This window comes from Lepisma saccharinum, chromosome 26 (assembly GCF_977018435.1).
Source record: "Lepisma saccharinum chromosome 26, izLepSacc3.1, whole genome shotgun sequence".
Classification (NCBI taxonomy): Eukaryota; Metazoa; Arthropoda; class Insecta; order Zygentoma; family Lepismatidae; genus Lepisma; species Lepisma saccharinum.
The window spans coordinates 24,402,719-24,429,139 of NC_139254.1; the positions used below are offsets into that span (position 1 = coordinate 24,402,719).

Here is a 26,421-nt window from a genome sequence, read left to right on the forward strand (position 1 = left end):
GCCTCGAATTTTGAGACTATAGTTGCGGTGTTCTTTTAAAACTTGAGACGAGAATGACACCAAACCTTTTAAGAGTTTTTGAGACGAGATCGAAGAGAACCCCTCTCTCTTTCTCTCTCTAAGATAATCAAAGGACTTCTAATTCAAATAATGAATATCAGTAATTCATAGCTACGTGGAGTCAATGCTGTTCGCATTTCCTGTGAACACACGTGCGTTTCTTGACCCTGCATTCGATTTTAAAATCATCTTAGGCGCAAGAACCTTTACATTCCGCCACTGGTGTGCGCAGAGGGAAACTGATGGGCTGTAGTCCCCTCCAAAATTTTATTTGATTGATTTAGTTTATTTTACTTCGCTTTTCTGACACTTTTGACTAATTGCAAAGCTGGAGATGAGTGATGATGATGATATGATGAAATTGATGAATGGATACTCACAAACAACCATGCCGAGAAACCCGGGAACCCTGGCGTCGTAGCGCGATGTGCTAACCACTCCGCCACGGGGGCCGGCTCCGAAATGTTGAGAAAATTACAGAATGACAAAGTGATAAATCCAAACTCCCCTTAATATGACACCAGCTAACCATTCTTGTCCTTCAACAACTTTTAAAATGTAATATTTTATTGTGTATCCTTCCCCCTAGAATTACACATTCACAAATTCAGCCCTTCCGAAAAATCCTGCGTATGCTAGTGGACTCCGCACATAGTCTTCTGCATTGAAATATAAACTATACGCATTTTTATATCGCTATCATCTCTATGCTTGCAAAAATGAATCCACTGGTCACAAAGGAGACGAATTCTTTGGAATATTACTGTACGAAATGTTTTTGTTTGTATCTTTGGACCTCAACATCAGAAACTATATAGTAGTATCATAACTTAACCATTTACATATTAACAAAACAGCTTAGTGTATTTATAAGCACAATACAACTTTTCTCATATGTAAAAACTGCTTATGAATCGTTGATATGGAATATACTGCTTGAAAACTGTAATAAAATCACATCAACTTTTCTAATTCAGATGAATCACAATTTGATAGTCTTATATTGTTACCCTGCCCCCGTGTCAGGGCAACAGTGTTTCTTTTCCTTATTTAAATATTTTATTTATGTTAATTAATTAGGTAATTACGTGTATGTTATGTAATAAGGGTATCTCAATTTATTATGCATTTTTAGGTTAGTATATATTCCATGTATAAAAACCATGTAGCTCTGTTCTTGCTTCGTGTTTCGAACGTTCAAAAGAAAGGCTGGCAGTTTAGCTGTAAAGATTAAAAATTTTGAAAGAATGGCGGTTGGCAACAGACGCCAACCAAACGTATATAAACTCCCAGATGAGAGTGGGGGAGGTCGGCTGTTGGAACTGAGACTTGGAAGGGAGAGGCTGTTTTTGCTTCGGTTAGCTAGGACCGGAGGACAGGTCTCCCGAAACGGATGCTGTAAGAGATTGGATTGCCGGGCAAGCTAGTGCCTTGGTGTCCAGTTTACAGGTAATAAGGTAGTTTGTACTGGATGTTATTTTGAAGTAATTACGGTGCGCCGGGCAGCCTAGTGCCTTGTCACCGTAGAGGTTGAGAAATGTACACGTCGGGCGGCCTAGCGCCTGTTAAGACGTTTATTGGAGTAACGCGAGTCTACCTTGTGACAAGCGTACTCCAGATGTAATTCATGAAATGTAAAGCATCCAGGTACAAACAATAGAGATTCCAACATCAAAATTAGAGTTTTGGCCCGATAAATAATTAGAGAGATGAACGTTCGGATACGACTTGTATATACTTTAAATTTTACGTTAATTAAACTATAGAAATTATCCAAAATTTCCGTTTTTAATTTCACACATGCTGGACAAGGTAATTTATCCCCCTGATCATAAAGGTTTCGCAAAAGGTTTTCCGTTGTCTCTTGTAGTTAATTATATAATTATGTTGACTTGTAGCAACCCACGTGCATTGTCGTACAAAGAAAGATACCCCTAGACAAATCTGAGCCGAGTACGAAGTGCACCGAACCTCGAGTGCGGAGGTAAAGTGTGGGGGGCAGACTAGTAACAATATGTTGAAACAAAAGAAATTAAACGCTCTTTTATGACACAACAGAAAATAAGTAAAAGCATTAGTAATGTATTATTACTAAGTTGAAAGATTGAGTTCTAAGACATAATTCTTTATTTAGAAATCATGAGGTTCTAATTTCACAATTACGTAATGCTATAATTTTTCACGATTCAATAAATATTGATCATTTTAAAATGAATTGCACTTACTAATTATGATACAAATTTTTCATAAATTATCACGTAATTATTTCTACCAGCTTTCACTAAAATAAACACATATTTAAATTTTTCGAAATAAGCGAATCATATGATCTTTCATGAAAATATCCTGTTATGCAATACAATAAAAGTGAAGAAGATAATCAGAATCAGCAAAATACAAATAGAAAAAAATACTTCGCTACCGTATTCGATGTTGCAACCTTCAGATTGTAAAGCAGAGACGATACCACTGGACTGATTTGCCACCACAGGATACGTGAGTTATGAATCAAATATATACTTTCTATTGTTTTTAGGCTTGAACTAGGAATCAAAATATACTGCTATAACAACTTGTTATTGCTCTTGAGTTAAAAAATTGCCTTGGCAAGTTAATTTGTTTAAGTTTGGCACTATTTGTGTAAAACAGTGGCACAAAACATTCATTCTACAGATCTGAAAGAAATGCTGAAGCATGTCGTCGGATAGCACATTTGAAAGTTTGCACTTGTATCTGAAAATAAGCAATTTCAGTCCCCCTGAAGTGAAAACTTCTAAAGATTTTTAGTAATTACGAACCATAAATAAACTGTCACATCAAGATATAAGCATTTCTGTGGTCCACTTCAAGTTTTCACTTTGTGCTCTTTTTTGATATCTGGATAATGCAACACTTTCATGTGGACTTTCAGGGGTTAGATTCACACGCTCCCACGATTCGTCATCAGTAGACCTCGAATTTTAGGTTTTTAACCTATTTTTTCCTTTACGAGCTATGTAAGAAATAATAAGTTATATCAGCGTTTCGTTAAAAAAAACTGTCTTGCATGTTAGAACCTATTCTAGATTTATGCGCCTAAATCAAGTCTTTTTTAGATTTTTATATATTTTTAAAAGTTTTACAGGATTTTTGTCACACAGAGACATTTGCTTTGCTTGGTCATGAAAAAATTCAATAACGAACGTGTTTGAAACATACAGTGTCGATTTCCCTTCCTCCAAGTCCATGGCGATTTTTCAAAGCTCTAAACAAAGCAAAATGTCTGATGCCATTCTTACCTGTACACTCCAAAGTAGTCTGATCTGTGTGGTCTTGCTCACTTTCGTGTCACTTCGGTTCTTTGTGGTATTCACGCCTTGTAACCAACATTTCAGCATCGAAGTTTGCACCCCTGACTATGTTTTTGTTGAAAGATTATCTTCAGCATATACGATTATCACCACAGACAAAATTGCGGAGTTTGACTGTGGATAACATGAAAAAAGATTGTTGCCTAACTATATGACGAAGAGTGTATTTTAATGTCAAATTTCCAATGTTAAGTTCTGCCATCGTCGTAGGGTTAGACAATACACATAACGTTATGAAAGATAGAGCGTATTTCAGGATATAGGTGTCCCATTTTCATTGCTGGTGACTATACCTAATCTGCATTTTTCAGGAGTTTTGAACTATTTTAAGTTCCTTTGAACCTACTTCAGAATTTTTTCGAGCCTAACTTACAATTTTAGGACCTATTTTAGGATTTTTAGATCCTATTTTCGGGTTTTCGATCCTATTTTAGTGTTTTTAGAGCCTATTTTAGGAACCTGAAATCACACTTTTTAGAACCTCAAAATCCGAGGTCTAGTCAAGGATTAATATATAGGAACTCCCATAAGCCATGGCGAACGCGGAGGATATGGAAGTTGTTATACGACATTTCCGTTGGAGACGGAAGTGCCTAGCGCCATCTAACCGCTTGGACGAAAACTAACAGCCCTAAAATGATGGACACTTATTTGGATCTGCCCTGACAAGGTTGCCATTAGTCCATGATCAGAGGCAAACTCATAAAACGATCGTATAAATTCAAGCGATGTACATTATAAATTATATTTGTATTACATTTTATGTAGTACTGCGTTACGTCGTGCATATTCAAGGACTTGAAAATTTTAATAAAATTGTAAAGATTTCAGACTTTCATGGAAGATTGTGACATATTTCAGTGTTCTCAAAGTTGGTTACTCACTAACCTGTGGTAACGCACCGTGGATCAAGGACTGAGTTTTTGTTATAAGTACATTTCGATTTAGTGTGGCTATATTTTACTTTCTGAACCAAAATTTAGGTTCATTGTGGAGAATTTTAAAGCTTCTGTGATTTTCCTTCTGCTATTCCTGGAATGTTTAGGAATTCAGAGGTGATTAGTTTTGTGATTAAGCCTTGTGCTGTGAAAGATGTGTTTTATGTCTTATGTCAAGCATAGTATAGAAAGTATAGAATAGGCTGGGATATGGATATTCATGTTTAACGTAGACATCTCATCACAAAACTTTTACATGCGTCGTTGACTGAGCATCGTGTAAGATACACTCTTACATTCTGTATTGATTAAATCCCATCCTCTAAGAAGTCTAAAGCAGACAGGTTGAGTTTGATTGCTCTAAGCAAAGGCAGAAACTCTACATTTTTTATGTGTGTGTAATTTAAATACATGTAGAATGAAATTTACGTTTAGTTGGAAAATAAATCTTTCTTGTATACTAGAAATGAGTTTTGGCTGCATACGTGATTAGTTATTAATATTTAAGTAAAACCTAGATATATTTACAACATTTTGGAACAGTAAATGATTTTTAATGTCAGATAGACACAAGACAATGTGCAAGGTAAACTTATGACGAATGAAATTAAAAAAAAAAACAAAAAAAAAAAAAAAACACGTGTATGGTCAACGTTAAAAATTCTTAGTTTCATATTATATGGGTATGTTCTTCCTCTGTATTTGCATACGATGAATTTTCATTGTAACTCCACAGTACAATATTTATTCTGTGGTAAATGTATTGCTCTACGGGTAGTTTGTTATTTTAGTGCAAGGGGAAGATATTCCGGTCCTATTATTGTTAATCTCATTGCATGTCACGTGGATTGCAATTAATAAACCACAATGTAAATAACAAATCCAGAATCAATTACAATAATGAAGTATTAAGTAAGATTTTTAGTGTTAGAATTTTACGAAAACCAGAAAATGACCTAATGTCATATATATTTAGTAAATATATAATAAATTAGAATATTTTCCAGGTATTTCCTTTGCACAATCCAAAACAAGACCCAACAATTTTAATATTCCTTTTTTTATTTATTACATTCCAATGTAAAAAGTAGATTTGCTTTCCAAGTATCGAGCTCCCTCACTGTTCGAGTACGTTGTCTTCCCCCGCCAGATGGTTCTGCTTGTACTGGGTATGTATAGTCCGCGGTTTATAAGGCCTTAGAAAAGTGTTCGCACAAGTCAATAGAGAATATGCTCAGTGTCCCATCCTGTAATAGGTAATCCATGGTCTAGTCATCAGATCGTATGCATTTTGAGTAAACACACTTACGACCCAACCTTATATAATTCTAATAACCTGGTAAGAGTAGCAAACCACAAAAAATGTTTATTTTATAGTGATGTCAAATTAAAAATAAATCCGATAAAGCACTGGAAATATAACGATATCTATCTGGACCAGAGTATTATTTGAATTTACTATACAAAGGAAGCAAAATATAAGAAATATTTTTTGCTAATTTTGCCGTTAGTAGTTCGTGAATGTAGAAAAATGTATGAAATACATGCTCTAAATGCAACTTGGTAATATAACTACGAGAAAATATGTTTGTGAGGAATTAAAATATACGCACAAAATATTTAAAACTATAGTTGTTTTGTCACCTTTTCATCGGGTAGATGATGTAAAGTGTAGATAAAATAATAAACATTTAAGTATCTTGAAGAATATGGATTTTTCTTATAATTATTCATTGCAATAATGAAAATAGTTGATTCTGGTTTATATTGAAGGAAATTGTTTTATCGTTCTAGTAAAAAATTAGTCATGTTTTGCTTTTTATTAGCACAGCATAAAACCAAACCAAGTTTAAGACTTATGGGAAAAGAAGGTGAGAATTCTGCGTGACATTTGTGAAGGAAGTCATTATTTTACTTCTAAGGCGATTATTTACAAAACAAAATACATGAGAATTTTTGTTTAGCATATCGCATAACTTTTAGTATTTACATTGGCTACAAGTATTGCGCGGCAAATTGTCCATGGCTACTTTCATTACTTTCTGTCTTGTATCATGTGCGTTTTTAAGTAATGGATTTTTACGTGTTCTGAAGTAGTTAGAGGTTGTCAGAAGTTTGTTTGGCGATTTGTTTGAGTTCCTGAAAATCGCATTGCTTAAAACAAAGATAGTAAATATTGTGATGGGCAATTCGCTTGGTAATACTTATGCATCCCACTGCACAAGTCACAACATTGTATGTCCACCCGTGAAAACTAACAGCCAAAAAGAAGAATGAAGAATTATTTAAGTAAACTGTGATTCGTTATCTTAATAATTGACTTGCATATATAATGTATTTCTTGTAACACATTTGCAATAGATTCAACCGAGCTAAAATGTACGAATTTACAGAGGATCGACTAAGAGAAGTTCTTCACGGATACAAAGACACGATTAAGGATGAAGATTACGTTCAACGTCGTAAATGGTACCGAAAGGGAGAATTGTACAAGGTCATTTTCCTTCTTCAGTTCAACTGCGCAAGCAAAGGTAACGCCTTTAATTTAACGTTGCACCATGGTGCTGTAGCAGTGTTCTTCGTTTATGTATTCGTAATGGTGGTCTTTGTGGCACCAATCGTCATGATGGAGATATTTCTAGGAGAATACTCTCGTCTCGGGCCATTAAGAATTTGGAAGTTGGCTCCGATAGCTCGAGGACTCGGTTTGACAATGCTCTTGGCGAACTTCTTCAAAACCATGGGAAGTCAACTTACAGGTCCTCTGGCAATGCTCTATCTAAACCAAGCAGTGTTTGAGAATTATAAATGGAAAGACTGTTCGTTCGAAGGTGCCATACCCGAGTTGTGTTGTAAGTTCAATGATACTCTTGAGGCGAATGCTACAGAATTATGCAGGAGTTTGGTTGAAAACAGGGAGTACGAATTTCCGGCTCTTCACTACTATTACAGCGAGATATTAGTGTATCGAATGCACAAAGAGAGTGTGATCAAACTAAGACATAGGGAGTACTATATATGCTCTCTTCTCTGTTGGCTTGTGCTGTGTCGTCTTCTGTACGTTGGAGTTCATGGAATCAAGACTCTCTTCAACATTGAACTTATACTGTTCGGAGTTACTCACTTCATGCTGCTATGTTTCATAGCAACTTCTCCAGGTTCGGAATTGGGTCTAAACTCTTTCTTCAGTTTACGTGGGCAGTCGCGTTTATCTACCGAATCGTTTGTACAGGCTTTTGCATTGGTGATGGGAGAAATGCAGATATCTTTGGGAATTATCTTGTTGCACAGCTCATACATGGAACGTCCAACCACAGTAGACAATGACGCTGTAATAATGGGATGTTTTAACTTGAGCGTATTAATGATAACTTTTCTTATAAATTCGTGCGCGATGGGTGCAGTCGTGACAACGTTAAATATCGATCTGTTCACTTTTCCCTTACAAGGGGATGAAATCTACTTTGCTCTTCTTCCTCAGTTCTTACTGCAAGTACCCCTCAATCAGCTCTGGAGCATTTTGCTGTTCACATGGATGCTGATCGGCTACTTACTGGAGAAAACAATTTGCGTGGATACCGTTCTGCATGGTCTCTTGGACGCCTTCCCCAAACTCAGATGGTACAAACTTCCTTGCTTGGTGGGTATTGTTGTGGCAGGATTTCCCATAGGAGCGATAATTCAACGGACCAGTTTGAGACAATCGTACCACAACATTCATGTCTTCCTAGCGCATGCAAACGTCATGGGTGTGGTAATACTAGAAACGACGGTCGTATTCTGGTTGTACGGAGTTCAGAGGCTCTCACGTGACGTACAATTCTTCCTCGGCTTTCGCGTGAACGATTTCTGGAAGTACTGCTGGTATATCATCCCCGCAGTCTACATGATAGAGTTGAGAGTCTACATTGATTATGTCGTCATGAAAGAAGATACGTGGAACAGTCCGCATATGCTAACTGTTTTATGTTTATCCTTCTCTGTCATTACTTTCGCTCCGACAGTTGCATACGCAGTGCATTGTCTGATGATATCTGTGAAGAGGAGAAACCTGAGAATGGCTTTCCAAAGCGAGTACGACTGGGGCCCGAAAGACGCAAGGCAAATGAAACGTAGGAAACACTATCAGCCTCCTGAAATGCTGACACATTTCAATAATCCAGATCAAAAATGCCGCCACAAGTGTCTGCTGCATAATACACGCTTGCAAAAGAGGGTTCGCACAGAGAATACAGTTTCCAAGTATTACTTTTAGCTCTAATAAGAGCCATTGCATTAACTATGAGAACAAGAATAAACATGTGCATAGGTCTGCAGGTCCATTTTATCACTTCTTTCTATGGAGCTTTGCAAGAACTATTTGCAACCTTTGAAGGGTCAGAGGGAAAATCAGGTAAGTCACCGCTCGGCAAACTCCCGAAAAATTTGCTCTTAACTGCAAAACGTTACTGAGCATGTTAATGGAAAGGTACAAAAAACATATGATTTGATGAATGGAAGTACCAAATATATGAAACGAGAGAAAGCATATTGTAAAGTTCAGTAGAGCATCCACACGGCAGGAAATGACACAACTGCTTCACTTACGACAGAAAATTGACTTACCTGGGTTTTTACCTTGTACCTTCAATTGTATGTAGAATTAAGATATTCGTGATCATATTCGAGTTCATATAAAAGGTTCATATTACTATCAAATTTATGGAAATAACACTGTAGTTGTTTCTTTATGTGTGTGTATACATGTCAACCTCCATCGCGGAGTGATTATCACAGCGCGCTACGACGACAGGGGTCTCGGGTTCGAATCCCGGCATGGGTGTTCTTTGTGAATGTTCCTTCATCAATTTCACCATATCATCACTCGTCCTCATCGTCGGGATTAGCCAAAAGTGTAAGAGAAGCGACGTGTGCATACATATATACATATATAATACGTGGGTTAGGTCGTAAGTCATGGCAACTATTTTTTTTTCTCGCGAACAGTGGACAAGACGAAAAATCTAAGATATACGTTTGAAAGTGTATGAAATGTACTTTCGAAAGAAGCCACCAGATGGAGTATGTGAACAACGGTGGGGTAGTAAGCACGCACGCAAGTTCAGTCGGTGAGTGACAGCGTTCGAAAATTATCCTACACTATAACGCGACAGCTCACACGTCGGACATTGTTAGGCGTCGCTTACAGCGGTGGGGATGGAAAATACTTCCACACCCACCTTATTTTCCTGACCTAAGTTCATGTGACTATGATCTCATCCCCAAAGTGAAGAAGCCATTGCGTGGGAAACGGTTTGTGAACAAAGAAGAGATCGTAACAGTATTTCGGAGAGAGGTGGCACACGTCAGTGCTGCACAAGCAGCGGATGGTATTCAGCGCCTGCCCCATCGCTGGTAACGGACAGCAGATAACCTGGGTGAATACTTTGAATGTTTTTATACAGTGTTGTGTACTTGTTGTTCATGCCATAATAAAACACTGTTGTACAATGTCCTGGTTCTGCCACTTCCCTACGAGAGTCTCCTGGATCCAAACTTCATCTTGTGGCTTCATTCGAAGGTACATTCCATAAACTTTCAAACGTATATCTTAGATTCTTCGAGTTGTCCCCTGTTCGCGAGAAAAAATAATTGCCATGACTTATGACAACCCTCGTATATACAAATAAAACATAACAACATGAAATTAGAAGGTCCACAATAATTATATACATTGTGGACCTTCTAATTTCATGTTGTTATGTTTTGTTTGTGACATAAGTTTATCAGCGCTGAACTCTTTGAATCAAGGTTTTAATTAGAAACTCTAAATTTAAAATGAATGGGATTGTTACACCCAGAAGTTTGGTTTGATTTGGTTTGGTTTCCATTTGGTTTACTTTACTTCGATTTTTTGCCACTTTTGGCTAATGATGATATGATGAAAATTGATGAATAGACAGTCACAAACAGCCATGCTGAGGTCGGCATTCGCACCCGGAACTCTGGCGTAGTAAACCTCGATTCTGAGGCAATATAAGATTTCAGAGGAGGGGCTAGAGTGGTTCCAACAAGGGTTGCAAGATGATATAGCGGTTATGCTTACGAGGGAAATGGAAAGAGCGTTGGGCGAAGGCGAGGTGGAAAGAGGGGTCTCTTTATACTACCACATCATAATGCGAGCAGCGAGGCACATGTTGCGGGACACACGTCAACAAGTTCCCAGCAAGGCTGACACGTGGTATAATGACGTATGTAAGATGCACAAACGAATATTGGATCGATCTCTAAGGCAATTCCGTGCTCGCAAAACTGAGCATTCTAGATTAAATTACTTAGAAGAACGCCGGCGTTACGCGCAAGTTTTGGAAAGGGAGAGGGAGCAGTGGGGGGAGAGGAAAGTGAGGGCTCTTCAGGAGGCCATCCAGGGCCGGGATACGAGGAACTTGTGGCGGATTATTCGCAACCTGCAAGGGAGTCGGTATACAATAGGCAGTATCTCTGCACGGAGCTGGGAGGATCATTTTCTCAAGCTGCTGGAAGGGGAGGGGGGGTCAGGGGCTATTCCAAACGAGGGCAGGTTCCTGGGTACTTTTGTTCCAATCCTTGACGAAAGTGTGTCGAGGCTGGAATATGATGCGGCTGTTCGCTCGCTGAAGACCGGCAAGGCGGCGGGTATCGATGGAATCGGACCAGATCTCGTGAAGGTGCTGAATTGTAACGAGCGATTGGCAGAAACGGGAAGGTCTCTGCTCAACAACATATTCAATAGTGGAACCTTCCCAAAAATATGGAAAACGAGCGTTATTTGTCCTCTTTACAAGGGGAAAGGGGATGTAAATGACACTAATAATTACAGAGGTATTTCTCTCCTGCCCGTGTTAGGGAAAGTATATTGTAGTATTCTGTACAACAGATTGAGAAAATGGGCCGATATTTTTGATAAACTGACCCCCCTGCAGGCTGGTTTCAGGTCCAATTATAGCACTGTAGATAATGTTTTTGTCCTGAACACATTGATCCAAAGCAAGTTAAACGAGAAAAGGGGAAAATTATATTGTTGTTTTGTTGATTTTGAAAAGGCGTTTGACTCTATCAATAGGCAAATGCTGTGGGGGAAGTTATGGGACATGGGGGTTTCGGCTAGAATGATTAATACGCTAATGAATATGTACAGAGGGGTCAAATTTTGTGTCAAATGTGGGCAGGGGGTGGTGTCTGGGCATCACGAGAGCACGGTAGGCGTCAAGCAGGGATGCATACTTTCACCTTTACTTTTCATTCTTTTTATTAATGACGTTGCTAGCTTCGTGGGAGAAGAAGGAGCTGAAACACCGGAGATAGTCGGGACACCGATACCAATCCTTCTCTATGCGGATGATCTCGTTTTAATATGAAACGAAGTACAGGGGTTACAGCGGGGATTGAACAGACTTAAACAATATTGCACAACATGGAAGTTGAAGGTAAATACACGAAAAACTAAAATAATGGCGTTCAAGAAAGGTTATGTTTTCGCAGCAAAGGAGCGGTGGACCTATGGGGATTGCGAGCTTGAAAGGGTCAAACGTTTCACCTATCTAGGCATCACGCTGAGTATGGCAGGGGAGTGGACAAAGCACATCGAAGGCAGAAAGGGAAAAGCTTGTTATGGGCTGGGCAAGGTAGAGCGACTGCAACGGAAAGTCCCTACAGTCAGTGTGAGATTGCTGGACCAAATTTATGAAGCAACGGTGAAAGCAACCCTATTTTACGGCGCGGAACTATGGGGGAGGGTAGGGGGGGCGAGTAGCAAATCAGATACAAGCGCGGTTTTTAAAACAAATACTGGGAACCAGCACGAGTGCAAGCACGTGTGGCGTCCTGAGGGATATGGGAAAACATAGGGAGGATGTCGAAGCGAGGATGAGATGTTTCAAGTACTGGATGAAGCTGGAACAAGGGGCCGGAGACTCACTGGAAGAACAGTGTCTGCGAGTTCAGATTGAGGAAGGGTTCGCACGCCACTGGGCAAGTGGAATTAAGGACGACTTGTACAGAATGGGTCTGGGGGAACTGTGGGAAGAGGTGAGGGGCGGGAGGTGCGAAACTGGGATGTTGCAAATCATAAGGGAGAGGTTGGTGGACGGTAGCAGGCAAGACATCATGGCAGAATGTAGGGAGAAGGTAACGCTCGTCGCCGCACAACCGCCAGGGGTGTGGGTGGAATGGGGGGAGAAAACGATATATTGATACGTGTACGTACCAGCAAAGACGTGGATTCGCCTGGTTCCTGCTAGGGGGGTGGAGGCAACACAAACTCAAGGGGCCGGACAGTCGTGCCATCTGCACGTTATGCGGCGGAGAGGAGACGAGGGCTCACATCCTACACGAGTGTGTTTGGTCGGCACCCCTCAGACAACGCAAATGGGGGGACAGTGCAAGGGACAGCATTGAGCAGACCATCCAGGCTATATGTAGGGAGGAGAGGAGTGGTATAACGAATGTAAATATCAAAGCCCTGGGCTCCTATTTTCATGCAGTTTGGAGGGAGCGCAGGAAACTGCTGCAAGGAGTCAGTGAAAGTGAAGGGTACGGAACAGCAGGGGCTCAAGCATAGGTGAAGAGTGTAATGTAGTGTTGTGAAAATGAACAATCTCAAATGCAAGAAGAGGACCACATTGCTATTTATATATGTACATAGTATGTAATTATTTTCCAAATGTTTCTGTTTATAAATGTTTCTGAATGTATGATAAATGGGGTGCATGTTTAAGGTCGGGGTGTTTATGTAACAATATTGTAAGATACGCACAGCCGAAGGGCTCGTATCAATATCAATAAATATCATAAATATCAAAAATATAGATCCACCAAGATTTCTGAAACCTCAGAAAATAAGTGAACTACAGGCTTCCCCGTAACTTTAACTAGCGACACTGGCGCCACTGCTTCCTCGCCAGGGTGTCTGATGGGTTGGTGGATCCAGTGGCGCAGGAACGGGTGGTACAGGGGTACCCCCTAAATTTTTGAAGGGGGGTACTGTACCCCTCTAAATCCGTAAATCGAGTTGTACCCCCTGTACCACCCCCCTTTGGTAATTTGACAGCAGACGCAAGGTGCTACTGTTAAAAGAACCTATTTTCAGTTCGCCCAATAAAAAAGTGTATATTCTTTATAACTTACAATCATTATCTTCCTTACCACAGAAAGTCAAACCATTCTAAACTTATTCTACTATTGAGGGACCACAAGGAAAAAAAACCTTGGACGAAAAGTCCCCGTGCAACTTTCCCTTCTTCCGTTCAGCTCGGGCCATAAGGAAGCATGGTCCACTCTCCCCCTCCCTAACTCGCGGGGGTACGGTGCACAGGAGTCGCGGTTCTGCGCAGGTTGTTTTGCTCGTGGTTCCACTATAGTTAGTTCATTGACCTAAGTTCTTAGAAACCTCTTTAAGGAGATGAAAATTGTTTAAAATGTGTGTGGAACGATGGAATCGCATTTGCTCTCAGAAAATCACGCTGCAGACGAATGCTCCTTTGCGTAAGGGTAGAGTACACTTTTCTAAAGAAATGGTCGCGTCGATTCTAAGATAAGATACAAATCTTCATCAGAAGGGTATATGACTCATCCCATTGTCTTTTGAACATTTAAAATGGAATTTTCCAAAACGAAATATTTACACGAACGAGACGAGATACTACAGACCAACTTGGGGGGGTACAATATACTGCTGTACCTCACCCATGTTTTTCATAACTTTGTACTATATATACTTAAACCTAAATATTAAGAGAGTCCCCATTAGCCTATCTGAGCATGAAGTGAATCTAGAATAAGTTTTAATGACTTCCGATTGGAAACCGAAACAAAAATTAACACAAACAAGATCGAGGAGGACCTCGCCACACAGGAGACGAGATGAGGCTGTGACAATTTTCAACTCATCGCATCGCGATATCATTCCTGGGTGAAATGATTTTTTTCCTACACATTTAAACAAGGTGCAATTTGCAATATTATCAGGGCGGAGATTATTTTTACCTATGTATTAGATATACTTATAATTGGACATTAATTGCTTAAAATCTAATTTTGGTATCGAATGCAACACAAACACAATGCCATTTTAAGTTAAACCCTAAAGTCAATCTGTAAGAAAATTACATTAGTCAGATGAATACACGAGATAAATGTAGCTCACTGCAGGTTCTATTGGTAGATTTTGGATTGGATTCGCAACGTCTTTGAGTGAGATGGGAATTTTTGATTGATTTGTATGGTTTATTTTACTTCGCATTTCTGCCACTTTTGGCTAATCGCAAAGATGAGGATGGGCGATGATATCATGAAATTGATGAATACTTACATGCCCAACCTGGGACCTCTGGCTTCAAAGAGCGATACGCTAACCCCTCCGCCACGGAGGCTGGCGAGGTGGGAATCTGTTTTTGATTTTCTTTGTAGCTGCGAAAATCTTTAACTGTGACGCGCACATGCTTTTGCTCACATTAAATTTACCTTTTCACGTAAACGAAAAATTGACATGTCACCCTAAAACACACGCATGTATCTGCATTTAATACCACTACATACGAAAGGAAACCTTGGGCGGTTCTTCATATTGTCCACCAAAGATTAAAACGAAAAAAAAACAAAAACATTTTGAGTGTATGCCTTACCTTGCTTCCTCTGACATCTGAAGGATTTCGGTTTTGTATTTGTAATGATAGTACTTTCAGTGCTTGAAGAGTGTCATTAGGTACAGCTAAATATATAGCAAATAAAAGCTTTGGCAAATTTTTCACAAATATTTCAAAGTTAGACTTTTTACGGGAACCATCTAAACTCAGTTTTTTCCTTTTTTTAATACAATGCCCTACAGATGTCTGAGTAAATACCAAATACATGGCTTCTAAAAGACATTGGATGTGGTACACATCTGCCATAGATTGTTTAAAGATATTTTTATGCTTAGTTATGGGAATTTAAAATTAGAATGAACTGAAATGGAACTCTATAAGTACGGTATATTCAATAATGTCGTTTCTATATCCAGTGGGTGGGAGATGATTATTCCTGGTTGGGGTGGCTCAAGATCCTCCTCACCCCCTTTAATCTCAACCTGCATTAAAATGAATAGATGTATCTTTGTTCGCAATTTTCACATTTCGAACTCCTGATTTTCCGCTCCGTTAAATTCAAATAAGGCCAGAACGAAGTCCAGAGCTTTATATGTTTCAGAATTGTTATCTGGTTTTAAAATCTGTTTAAAAAAAACATATATTCTAAGAAAAACAAAGAAAAAATAGTTATGCAAATTCTGCATTAAATAACAGGACATTCGTGTGTGCTGTTCTAAAATAGAATATTTCCCATGCCTTCACATTATACCTAAGTATCAAGGACGTATTTAGGAGGGGGTCCGGACACTCCCCCGAAAGACTTACCGAGAAGTAAAAGTAAATAATCAAAATATAATTGTTTAGCATTTGTTATATAATCGATGGTTATTTCCGCTGAACTTTTTGGAAGGCAAGGAATTTGGCTCATACGGCTTTGAAGGGTTCCAAAAGATTTATGCACACAACTAATGATAATATCCATAAAATATTGATCAGAAACTTTACTTTTCGTTAATTGGATCTAACTCCTTGTCTGTTATTCAATAAATATTCAATTATTTTTCTATTTGACATTAAATTCCTTGCCAGGGCAGTTGTTTTTATGCAAATCTTGGCGATCTTAAACTACACGTAAGCTAGATAATGAATATATGCTTTTATATCTCTATTCTTTTACTATCTTTTACCTATTTATGTAATAACAACAATACAATATTAATTAACTTACATATTTAATTAATATTTTAATTTAATTTAATATAATTATTATAATTAAAGTTATTTATTATTATTATTATTATTATTATTATTATTATTATTATTATTATTATTATTATTATTATTATTATTGCAACACTTGGTTGGACCCCGGAAATGTATTTCTAGGTGCAGTAGTATGTGTGTTTATATATATATGGGAGACTGAATTTTGTACCCCAAATGAAAAACGTTCCTGCTCCAATGGGTGGATCTATAGCGCGATGTGATAACCATTCCGCCACGGAGGCCGGCACAACCCAGAAGTATCCGTGACTGTACAATCATCACACATTCTCATCACAAAGATTAGCCGAAGGTATGAACGACAAATTAGTATAGGAACGGCAAACAATAAGTAGACACAGATCGGTTTCAAGTGAACCCGTTTGAAGGTCTTGAAGGAATGGACGTTTCCTTCCCTGGTACTCCCAGCAAGGTAAGAGTCTAACCCCGGATACAAACATGGCAATATCTCACGCCGTGCCGAACCATCGGTGACAGACTTTAAGGAGGAGATTTCAGCAACCCATTGATAAGCCCAGCAACAATGCAGAGGTGCTGTGTTATTATGCAAATCGCGACCTTTCGAGCCTATGCGTAGGAGGGTCGACGTCACCGTGAACGTGAACAAAAGAATGAAACTCTACTGGCGATTTCTATGAACCTTTCTGCTCCCTTTAGTAATGAAGTTAAAAGCAAATACACACCTTCAATCCAGATGACTCCCAGATTGTTCTAGTAGGTAGGTGAGACCACGTTGGTTTTGTGAGGAGCAGTTCATGCAGTCGCCTCCATTGGCGGATTTATTGGGAGGGGCACGATGAAATATTTTGAAAGTAATGATAACGTTATTTCCAAACTGATCCGCAACACACCACCCTTACCGGGTCGCTTCTGGCAGGAAAAACAAATAAACAACTAAATTGGCTCTTTAGTCGTGAGTTCAAATTCCATTCCTCACCAGAGCACTCGGAACGAAGGAATAGATTGACAGGCAAGAACTTACTGAATTTACAATGCAGGGTGATTGCTAAAAGTCTCAGAAATGTGTTTTATACATTTATTTACAAAACAAACAAGGTTCTCACATTTCGGTTCTCTATTTTTCATCATGTACATATTTTCTCTAATGTGAGCCCACGGCGGAACCGCAGCGTGGAGGCAAGCATCGGCGGAACCGCAGCGTGGAGGCAAGCATCGGCGGAACCGCAGCGATGCTTTGTAATTCATGGGTGACCGCTGAAGTCCCTAAGATCACTCTCCCTCCGACTGACTAGCCACACACACTCTGTCTCTCACTCTCCTGTCCTCTGTCGGAGAGGCCACTCCCTCGTCGAGTGGGGGAGGGCTGAAAGTTCAAATTATATTGGCTCTTTTGAACTCTTGAAAACCTTCGAAGAAATCCAAGAATACAGAACTCTTTACAATTTTAAATAACTAACTCTTATTAGGATATGATTCTGGACACGCACAATCACTCACACATAAATATGAATTAATAATACACTTAATTAATTATGTATAATTATACACAAAACACATAAAATCAAATACTGTTTGTAACACAACAAACAAAAGTTGTTCGAACAAGGTGTGATCAAATTCTTCAATAATCCAGTTCGGTTATAGTCTATAATTTTCCAGACAACCAAAGAAAAAACAAAGTTTAGCTCAAATAAGCTAATCGAAACTACCGTAGAGATGCTGGATACTGGAAAGGAATCTAGCTCATCTTGAATATATAAAGATCACGTTAATACTGTGTCATTTTGGAGATCCTCCCTAATGGAGATAAAGCAGAAGTAATTATTTAGAAAGTCTAAGTATAAGTCTCTCTCACACACACACCCACATACATGTTTTACCGACGATTGTGACACTTTTGCCGTGTATGTGAATTCTCAACCTCCTATCTTTATAACAAGTACTTGCAGAATTACTTCACAAAAACTGATAACGCTTTCTCCTTTGTAATCGAAAGGCCCCGGCTTCAATTTTCAGTGAAGATAAATGGCACTGTGGATTGGCTCCCGCCTTAAACTGTACACCCAGTCCCTCTATCTGGATTCAAAGTCTACCTGATACAAGCTTTGCGAATATTTTCTCGAAGAAAGAAAAACAAAAAAACGATATAGCATACATAGCATGGTTGCATTTAATATGTAGAAAATGCTTCACACTGTATTTCCAAAGTTGCATTCTAGTACACAATATGCTTATTATGCGCTTACGCATCTTTTGTGCGCTTTGCCTCTAACAAAAAATAATTCCGTGTCCGCGCATGGTTCCCTCCACAGTATCACAATTTATAATGTTCTGCTACGCTCACATTCCGTAATCTTGTACCCTAATAAAGGTGTTCCCAAACCTTTTCGTTTCACGGTGCCGTTAGTGTAACAAGATTTTTCCGTGGCGCGCAAGTCAGAATATAGCCCTATCTAACACTTGCACCGCTCTGTTGGTATGTTGCTTGCCTTAAGTTACAAAATAAACATACATTTTAAATTCAGTGCGTAAAAAGTACTAAATAAGCACGTATTTGGAAAAATCATATCACTGATTGAATTTTAGTGAAAATATTGGAACATTTTGCGGCGCACCCTTTTGGGAACCACTGGAAATACATAAGGGTATACTATAGTATAGCAAGTTTTATCTGATTGATAAGATGTTGATTGTGTAAACTATTCAGAAAGTAAGTTCCAGTAGATTTGAAACCATTACTTCAAATGATATTCAGAAATTCTTTATTTATGGGCGATTATGGGCGAAGTTCAGCCTGTGGCTGATCAACTACTTCATTTACAAGCAGATATAAATTTTCAGTTAAACTGTATCCGTCACTAAAACCTTAGGGTGGGGGAAATCGGGCTTGGCCCGAGGACCCGCGTCAGATCACAATAATAGTTTCCGTACGGTTTATTACGAGTTTACAGGACGCTGGTGGTGCTAATTGAGAAACTAACCTGATTTTATTCTCACTCCATGGATTGTTTTGACATTACGTTCATTGAGAATCCAAATGTTCTATCTCGAAATTGTAAACAAATCGAGATATTTTGGCTGTGGTCTATTTAGGGTTCAATTGTTTCGTCTCTGCTATCGACAACCAATATTGATATATTATAGAGTATTTTTGGTCCATGTGCAGAATTTGAAAGCAGACACAAGAGTGCAAACTCCAACAGCCAATGAGGGCCTCCACGATGGCGCAGTGGTAGTGTCGCCTTGTAACCAACAGGTCCCGGGTTCAATACCCGGTGGAGGCACATAGTGGTTCGGATCCCACTTTAAACTGTAGCTCCAGTCCCGATTAACCTTACTGTGCATAAAGTGGACTTAAAACACCAAATCAATCAATCAATCAATTCAACAGCCAATAAAACCTTACGACAATTTCCTCAACGAACCACATGCGCCATCCGAGTATGAGATAAATCACTTGCATTCTAACCTCAGTCAATTGTGGGAGATGCTTAGCAATAGTAGTGGTCTTCGGTTCTTACTTTTGCTATTAATAGACAAACATTTTAAATAGAGTAGAATGGTAGAACACTGGCACTCTCAAATCAAAGCTAGTGTTGTGTGCAATTGTTCTATCTATAATTTCAATTATTAATTACAGCATAAGTACGTAACAAAACAACTATGTATTTGTAGAGAGGCTTCAACATATCATCCTTTGCAATGATCCAAACTTTCAGCACAATGGTGACAAAGGTTCAATAAATATATCATGTGAAACGTTAAGCGGCTCTCCTGAAAAAATGAAATATTGGACATAGAACATTTACAATCTCAGTATTTAAAAATATGCAAAATTAGTGAAATCATATTCTAAAAGTTCTATATAAAAATCGTGTTGAAATATTTCAATAAAAAATATGAATATTCACTATTCGTTTCAATATAGACTTGAATCATGAAGTGAAAAATTTTATTTTATGTAAAACAGTGTAAATTCACTATAGGGTCAAAAGTCAATGAAGAGTAAACAAAATAGAATTGTGATAGAGAATGTTATTAGATATGATTAAAATTTGCCACTGCGATGGGTAAAATAATCGTTTGGTATTGAACACATACAAATATGTAAATATAATGATCGCGCACCAGTGGCGCGGAAATGAAAAGAAGAAAAAAAATGAAACTTTTATTAGCCCGTCCTGGTTTCCACCTTCAGCATATTCTGCTTATTTCTCTAAATATGGAAACTAATTGTTTATTAATTGTAAATAATGCTTATATTGTGATTATGTATATAGACTACGGAACAAAATTTTGATTTTTTTTTCAACCTCTGAAAACCTTTGGATATAGATCCTGCATATATTGTGTGCCAGGCTCCGTTCCCCCCTAGGGTCAGAACTAACTACAACCTTAGTGACAATTAAGTTCGACCAGTCACAAATATAGGAGTACGTTGTGAAAGAAGGAGAACACATGCATATGCTGAACATATTTTATTCAGCAGGCTACATGGAACAAAGGAAAACATAAATTTCCGCTGCAACGCAGCAATGTATGGTGTCCACACAAAATAAAACATTTTCGTCCATCTACACGTGACATTGAAGTTCGACCACTGTTAGAGGGGATCCTGTTTACCATGGTGTGACGCCGCCCCGTCGGCGAATAACTGTGGCAATGCGTCGGGGCATGCTGCGGACGAGTCGTTCAAGGTACTCCACATCGATGCGGTGCCATTCCTCCTGCAGGCAGGCGATAAGAGCAGCCACTGTCGTGGGTCCCCTCTGTTGCACACGTCGCTTAAGAACACGCCACACATTCTCAATGGGCGAGAGGTCGGGACTCGATGGTGGCCATGGCAGAGTTCGCACGTGATGGCGAGTCAACCATTCTCTTGTCAGTCGCGCTGTATGAGGCCTGGCATTGTCGTGTTGAAAGATGAGACGCCGCCTGTGGAATAGGTGCCTTCGCACTGTGGGAAGATGCCGCTCTAGTATGCGTGTATAGGCGTGTGCATTCACAATGCCCTCACAGACGTGTAGTGGGCCAACCCCAGATGCCGTCATGCATCCCCATACCATCACTGACGCAGGTTTCTGTACCCGACGTGCATAACATTTTGCTTCATTCTGTTCCTCCTTCCGACAAATGACTGTTTTCCGTATTTTCCCGTACACAACATTGAAAATGTATTCGTCCGTCCACAAAACCCTGTTCCACTGCCGAAATGTCCATCCCCGGTACATTCGTGCCCACCGTAGTCGATTGCTTTTGTTCAACATGGAAAGGAAGGGTTTACGTTTCGCCTTGTACACTCGGTAACCGCATCGCTGTAGGTAACGGCGAATGGTTCTGGTTGACACTTCAATGTGCAAGCGTTCTCGAGTCCACAGTCGTAATTCGGCCACAGAAACATGATTGTTGGTCTAGATATAGCGCCTAAATATCCGTAGGTCACGCACGCTCAGCAGGCGTTTTCGACCGGGGGCCTTACCTGGCTCTGTAGTACCCGTATTTTGGTGGTGTTTGATGATGCAGTGGACGGTTGACTTGGGTAAGTTCAGTTGGTGCCCTATTTCCCGTTCACTGAGTCCATCCCGTTGCAACTCCACCACTCTTCTCCTCACGGTGTTGTCAATAGGTTTGCCCCTGTCCATGGTGATGATGCACTGCGGTTCCTCGGTGCACAGCACGCGCTTATATACGGCGGACTCCCTTATCGTGTCCGTGACGTCATGCTTCCGTCGAATGCGCCACTATCTGGAATTTTACCGTACGGGTCTGGTGCCTGGTCGAAGTTCAATGTCACGCGTATAGTTCCCCGTTTTCGTTCTTTACGTGACCTTGGGTTCAACATGCTGGGATCACGATTCTTGCCTGCTCACACGCCTCCTCTTACACACAAGCGTCACTTCTGCGGGTCACCCATTCCACCGCCTATGCCTCTGTGCATTTAATCACGTATTCCTTTCTGGTCGAACTTCTTTGTCAGCAAGGTTGTAGAACACAATATCTCCATTAAGGATAGTTTGGAGACGTATGGTGTAAATCAGTGGTTCTCAAACTGTGGTACGCGTACCCCCAGGGGTACATGAACGACTTGAAGTGGGTACGCGATCAGCACGGAAGAGAAATTTCGACAATACCCACACAACAGCATTTTTGCTGCAAATGTGTAGAGCAGACGTCATAGCTTTAACACCCAACAGCTAATACTGTTAGAACTTCCAATATTCTACCACTTAAATTTAACAGTCTGTTTGTTAATTTACAAGAAAGGGACACAACATATTTTAAAATTTAAAATTTGAATGTTTTATCATGCCTAAAAGTAGACGATGATTATAATTTATAATTATAAACTACAGTTGCGTGCATGGCCCTCGCCAGTAATTTTTGTAAGGAGAGTCAGACCATTGATGAAACTTCAATAGTAGAAATAACAACTACAATAATTATTATTACCACGGTTATAATTGTTATTATACAATAATAGCTATTATAAACTAATAAAAATAAACCAATTTATTCTAAATTTATTATTATTATTATTTAAATTGAGAGACTTTTCTACTCGATCGACCAGATGAGTGAATATCTAGCACAACTGTTTTCTATTATCTCTTCTATTTCGTACAGTTAATATACTGATATTTATAGCTATTTTATTTTGTTATTAACTTAAAAGCTTTGTAAATTGGGGGAGAATTTTACTCAAAGTTTATGTTGTGTGACCAATTACATAAAAATAATGTTTGGAATTTTGAAAACCGAAAAACTATTTATTCGTTGGATTACATTGTAGAATCCGAAAATAAAATCTGGTTATTCTATTTTTTCTTTCGATCTAATGCAATTTTTACCTGTGTTACTCCGTTCGAATACTAACTAAATGAACTATATTTATGTTATTAGCAATACAAATACAAGCTTTCTGCTTTTTTGTAACTTGAAATGAACGAGACTAATTAATAATTAAATTATATTTCAGGGGCAAATTGCTTGTTTCAGTTTATTTTAATATATTTTACATTCCAGTGTGTGTGTGTGTGTGTGTGTGTGTGTGTGTGTGTGTTTGCACTGCACGAATTAAGCGTTTTGCTTTGGGGGAAGCTCACTGTGACGTATTTGTGATTTCATTTCGAAAGTAGTGTTTTTTGGGTATGTAGGTTAGTATGTTACCAGTTAGTAAACTAAAGTATTTTGTTGCGGTTCTAGATACCTTAGAAAATTGATTCTAACCTAGGTCAACAGATCTTATAACATTTACACTTAAATTAGAAATGTTTTGTATATTTACATTCAAAAACAAATAAATAATAATAATAATAATAATAATAATAATAATAAAAAGCTCTCGAACTGGTAACGCCGAAAACTTGACCAAATTTCCATTGCAAAGTTCAACATTAACGTCTAATCTACCTACAAGTTTCTTGTGAGCACTTTAATACTTGTGAAATATCAGCACTATGTCATGAAAACATAAGTGGAAAACAGCCTGTTGTTGGCGAAGTGGTAGCGTCCTCGCCTTGTAAGCAAGGGGTCCCGGGTTCGATACCCGCTCGAGACACATGGTGGTTCGGATCCCACTTTAAACTGTAGGTCCAGTCCCGATTAGCCTTACGGTGCATAAAGTGGACTTACAACATCAACTCAATCAATCAGCCTGTTGTTGGCTCGGTAAGGTTGTTCTTTTTCAGAATGGTGTCCTTCACTTCACAAAGGTTCCAATCTTTTCGGCAGGGAATTTTTGATGACAAGATAATTAATCGACACTAGTGATGGTTTTTGTGTGTTTGTTACATAGTGAAGAAATGGTATACGGTATGCTTTCAATTTAATTTTCTTTGAGGGGGATAAAAACATCCCTGGCATCTTCCCCGCTAATACGCACACTGAATGTTTGGGCAGTAGGAGTAGCCGGCCCTATTCGCACGGTATTCCTTCCACGCCTCAGTCTAAACTATCTCTATGAGGAAACAATGTCCTACTTTGGACTCAGAACCACTTTTGAGGCTAACTTCGGCGTAGAGTGACTTCCTCAACATGAATTCATTTACGTCTTCACCTTTCACAACAGAGTCTGCATGACCCTTCTTACTATTCACGTCCTCGCATCAACCGTCTCCTGCTAGTTTCCTTGTAGTAAAACGTGCTTTGAGATCCGAGATGGCACACAGTCGAAGAAGACAGACGCAGTCAATTCTTTCTCTCCTAAAGCACGTAGCCCCATCATGTGATTACCCTGGGATACGTCATCGTTTGGCCACTTGGAATAATGTTTACCACGTAAGGAGGATTAGGATGCATTCAGGGATTCCTGGAATCGAGAACGGGCCGTTTGGTTGAAGGATAATTCCTTGGAGAAACTGGTTGAGAGGAGGTTAAGCAGAGCTTCTGCCGAAGGTTGAGTGAACAGTTACCTCAGCAGAGTGCGTTCAGAGGATCGGACGTGAAAGTTCTGAAACTTCTGAGTATTTTCAAGGTAAGTCAAGTACTGTGCATCGTACCCCTCGGCGACGGACAATTCCAGTTAAGGTTCGGTTGGACCTTCGGCCTATACCAGCGAAATTTTCGACCGACCTCCGTGGCGGAATGGTTAGCACAGCGCGTTACGATGCCAGGCGTCCAGGGTTCGAATTCCTTCCTGGGCATGTGTGTTCTTTGGGCGCGTTCCATAAACCGCACGAGTTTAACGCGTTAAACGACGGTAACTGGCTGTCCCATAAGTGCTTCCGTGCGTTTCGTGAGGTTCATTATGCTGTCCGAAAAGTCGCTTTGCGTGCGTCTCGTGAAAGAACGAGATTCACCAAACGCACGGGCCAGGAGGCTCGTTTGTTCGGTAAGAATCGTCTGCTGCATGCAGACAACGCGCGTGCATGATGGCTTCAAACTACACTAATTCGGAAAATGTATTATAATTTTAACAGAGAGCGATATGAAGCAACATGCGCAAGATGAGTATGCCTTAACTGTTCTTACAATGTGATTAAAATGAGTTACAGTGTCCGCAGTAGAGTTTATTTCTGCCCGAAGGACATGCCTTACGCTGGACGCCATGCGGAAAATTTCTATAAACAAAACGCTGCGTCTGCGCTTTCGTCTAGAGCGTCCCGTAAGTGTGTAAAATAACTGGTTTCACCAGGTTCACGAGCCCAGTTATTTTCGTTCGATTCGTTCGTTTCGTTAAGACTTTCGGAACGCACCCTTTGTCAGTGCCCCTTCAACGTATCTTCACCCATCATTTCCGATTAGCCAGTGGCAAGAAATGGAAGTAAAATATATCAAATCAGCCAATCAATCCAACGTAAAACAGCTATGATATTCCAAAATTTGAAAAATTACATCTGCTTAGAATCTCTTCTAGAGCATTCGCGTGAATCATCGTGTGGTTCGCTTCCGTCGTTCTCTAGATATTCCGATTTTGACAGCCACCAAACTATTGCGAATATCTAGAAAATGGAGAAAGCAAAGCATTCATGTGAATGCTCTAGAAGTAATTATACGCAGATGTTATTTTTTAGATTTTGGAATATCATAGCAGTTTTTTGGAGAGGAGGGGTAATTTAGAAAATGTCTTCGCTGCTGTCTGTGAGAGGCCAAGCCGAGCATTAAGAAAATTTAAACTGAGTTGAGTTGTTTTAAGTACACTTTATGCACAGATAGGCTAATCGGGACTGGGCCTACAGTTTGAAGTGGGATCCGAATGACTATGCGCCTCCAGCAGGTATCGAACCCCGGGATCCTTGATTACAAGGCGACGACGCTACCAGTACGCCATCGGGGAGGCCTTTAATAAAATTTGACTAGGGCATCCCCGAGCTATGAAAATTTGTGTAAGTGTTTCCCATCTTCTTCATTCTCCTCATGTTGAACTATGTAGGCATCCCTCCTACTTGTCTCCAAATTCGACCAAGTAGGAATTTCCACTTCCAGCAATGATTTGAGGTGGTGGTAGTCTCGACTGGTGAATGTTAAAATTTGCTTCATTGCTCGATCTCGTCTCGGTATCTGAATTCAAATCTTGGAGCTTTTCTTAATTTCAAATCGTATAATTTTACGAGGCATTTGTTAATTATCGTTATGACGTGCGTAGTGCATTTTAAGGCACATTTCGGAAATTCGAGTGCTGCCGAAGTTTCAAGAGAGAGCCCTACCGTCCGGCCATGCTGTGCACCATTCGTATGGAGGAGGCAGGAGAAGTGATTTGTCCTTGAAGAACGTAGGGGCGCCTATACGCAAAGTAAGTATATAATA

At 39.6% G+C, this 26,421-nt stretch overlaps 2 protein-coding genes across 3 annotated transcripts in view; one reads left to right on the forward strand and one right to left on the reverse strand.

The window, feature by feature from the left end:
• Positions 1-26,421, reverse strand: part of LOC145979567 (peroxisomal leader peptide-processing protease) — a 606,981-nt gene that overhangs the window by 189,613 nt on the left and 390,947 nt on the right. The gene's annotated exons all lie outside the window — the stretch shown is intronic.
• On the forward strand, positions 6,945-8,603 carry LOC145979597 (sodium- and chloride-dependent glycine transporter 2-like). The gene has a single exon (XM_083112563.1). It carries the CDS (start codon positions 6,945-6,947, stop codon positions 8,601-8,603), a length of 1,659 nt encoding a protein of 552 aa, XP_082968689.1.

Coding starts and splice junctions, on each gene's coding strand:
- LOC145979597 (XM_083112563.1), top strand. CDS start 6,945: ATGGTGGTCTTTGTGGCACCAATCGTCATGATGGAGATATTTCTAGGA.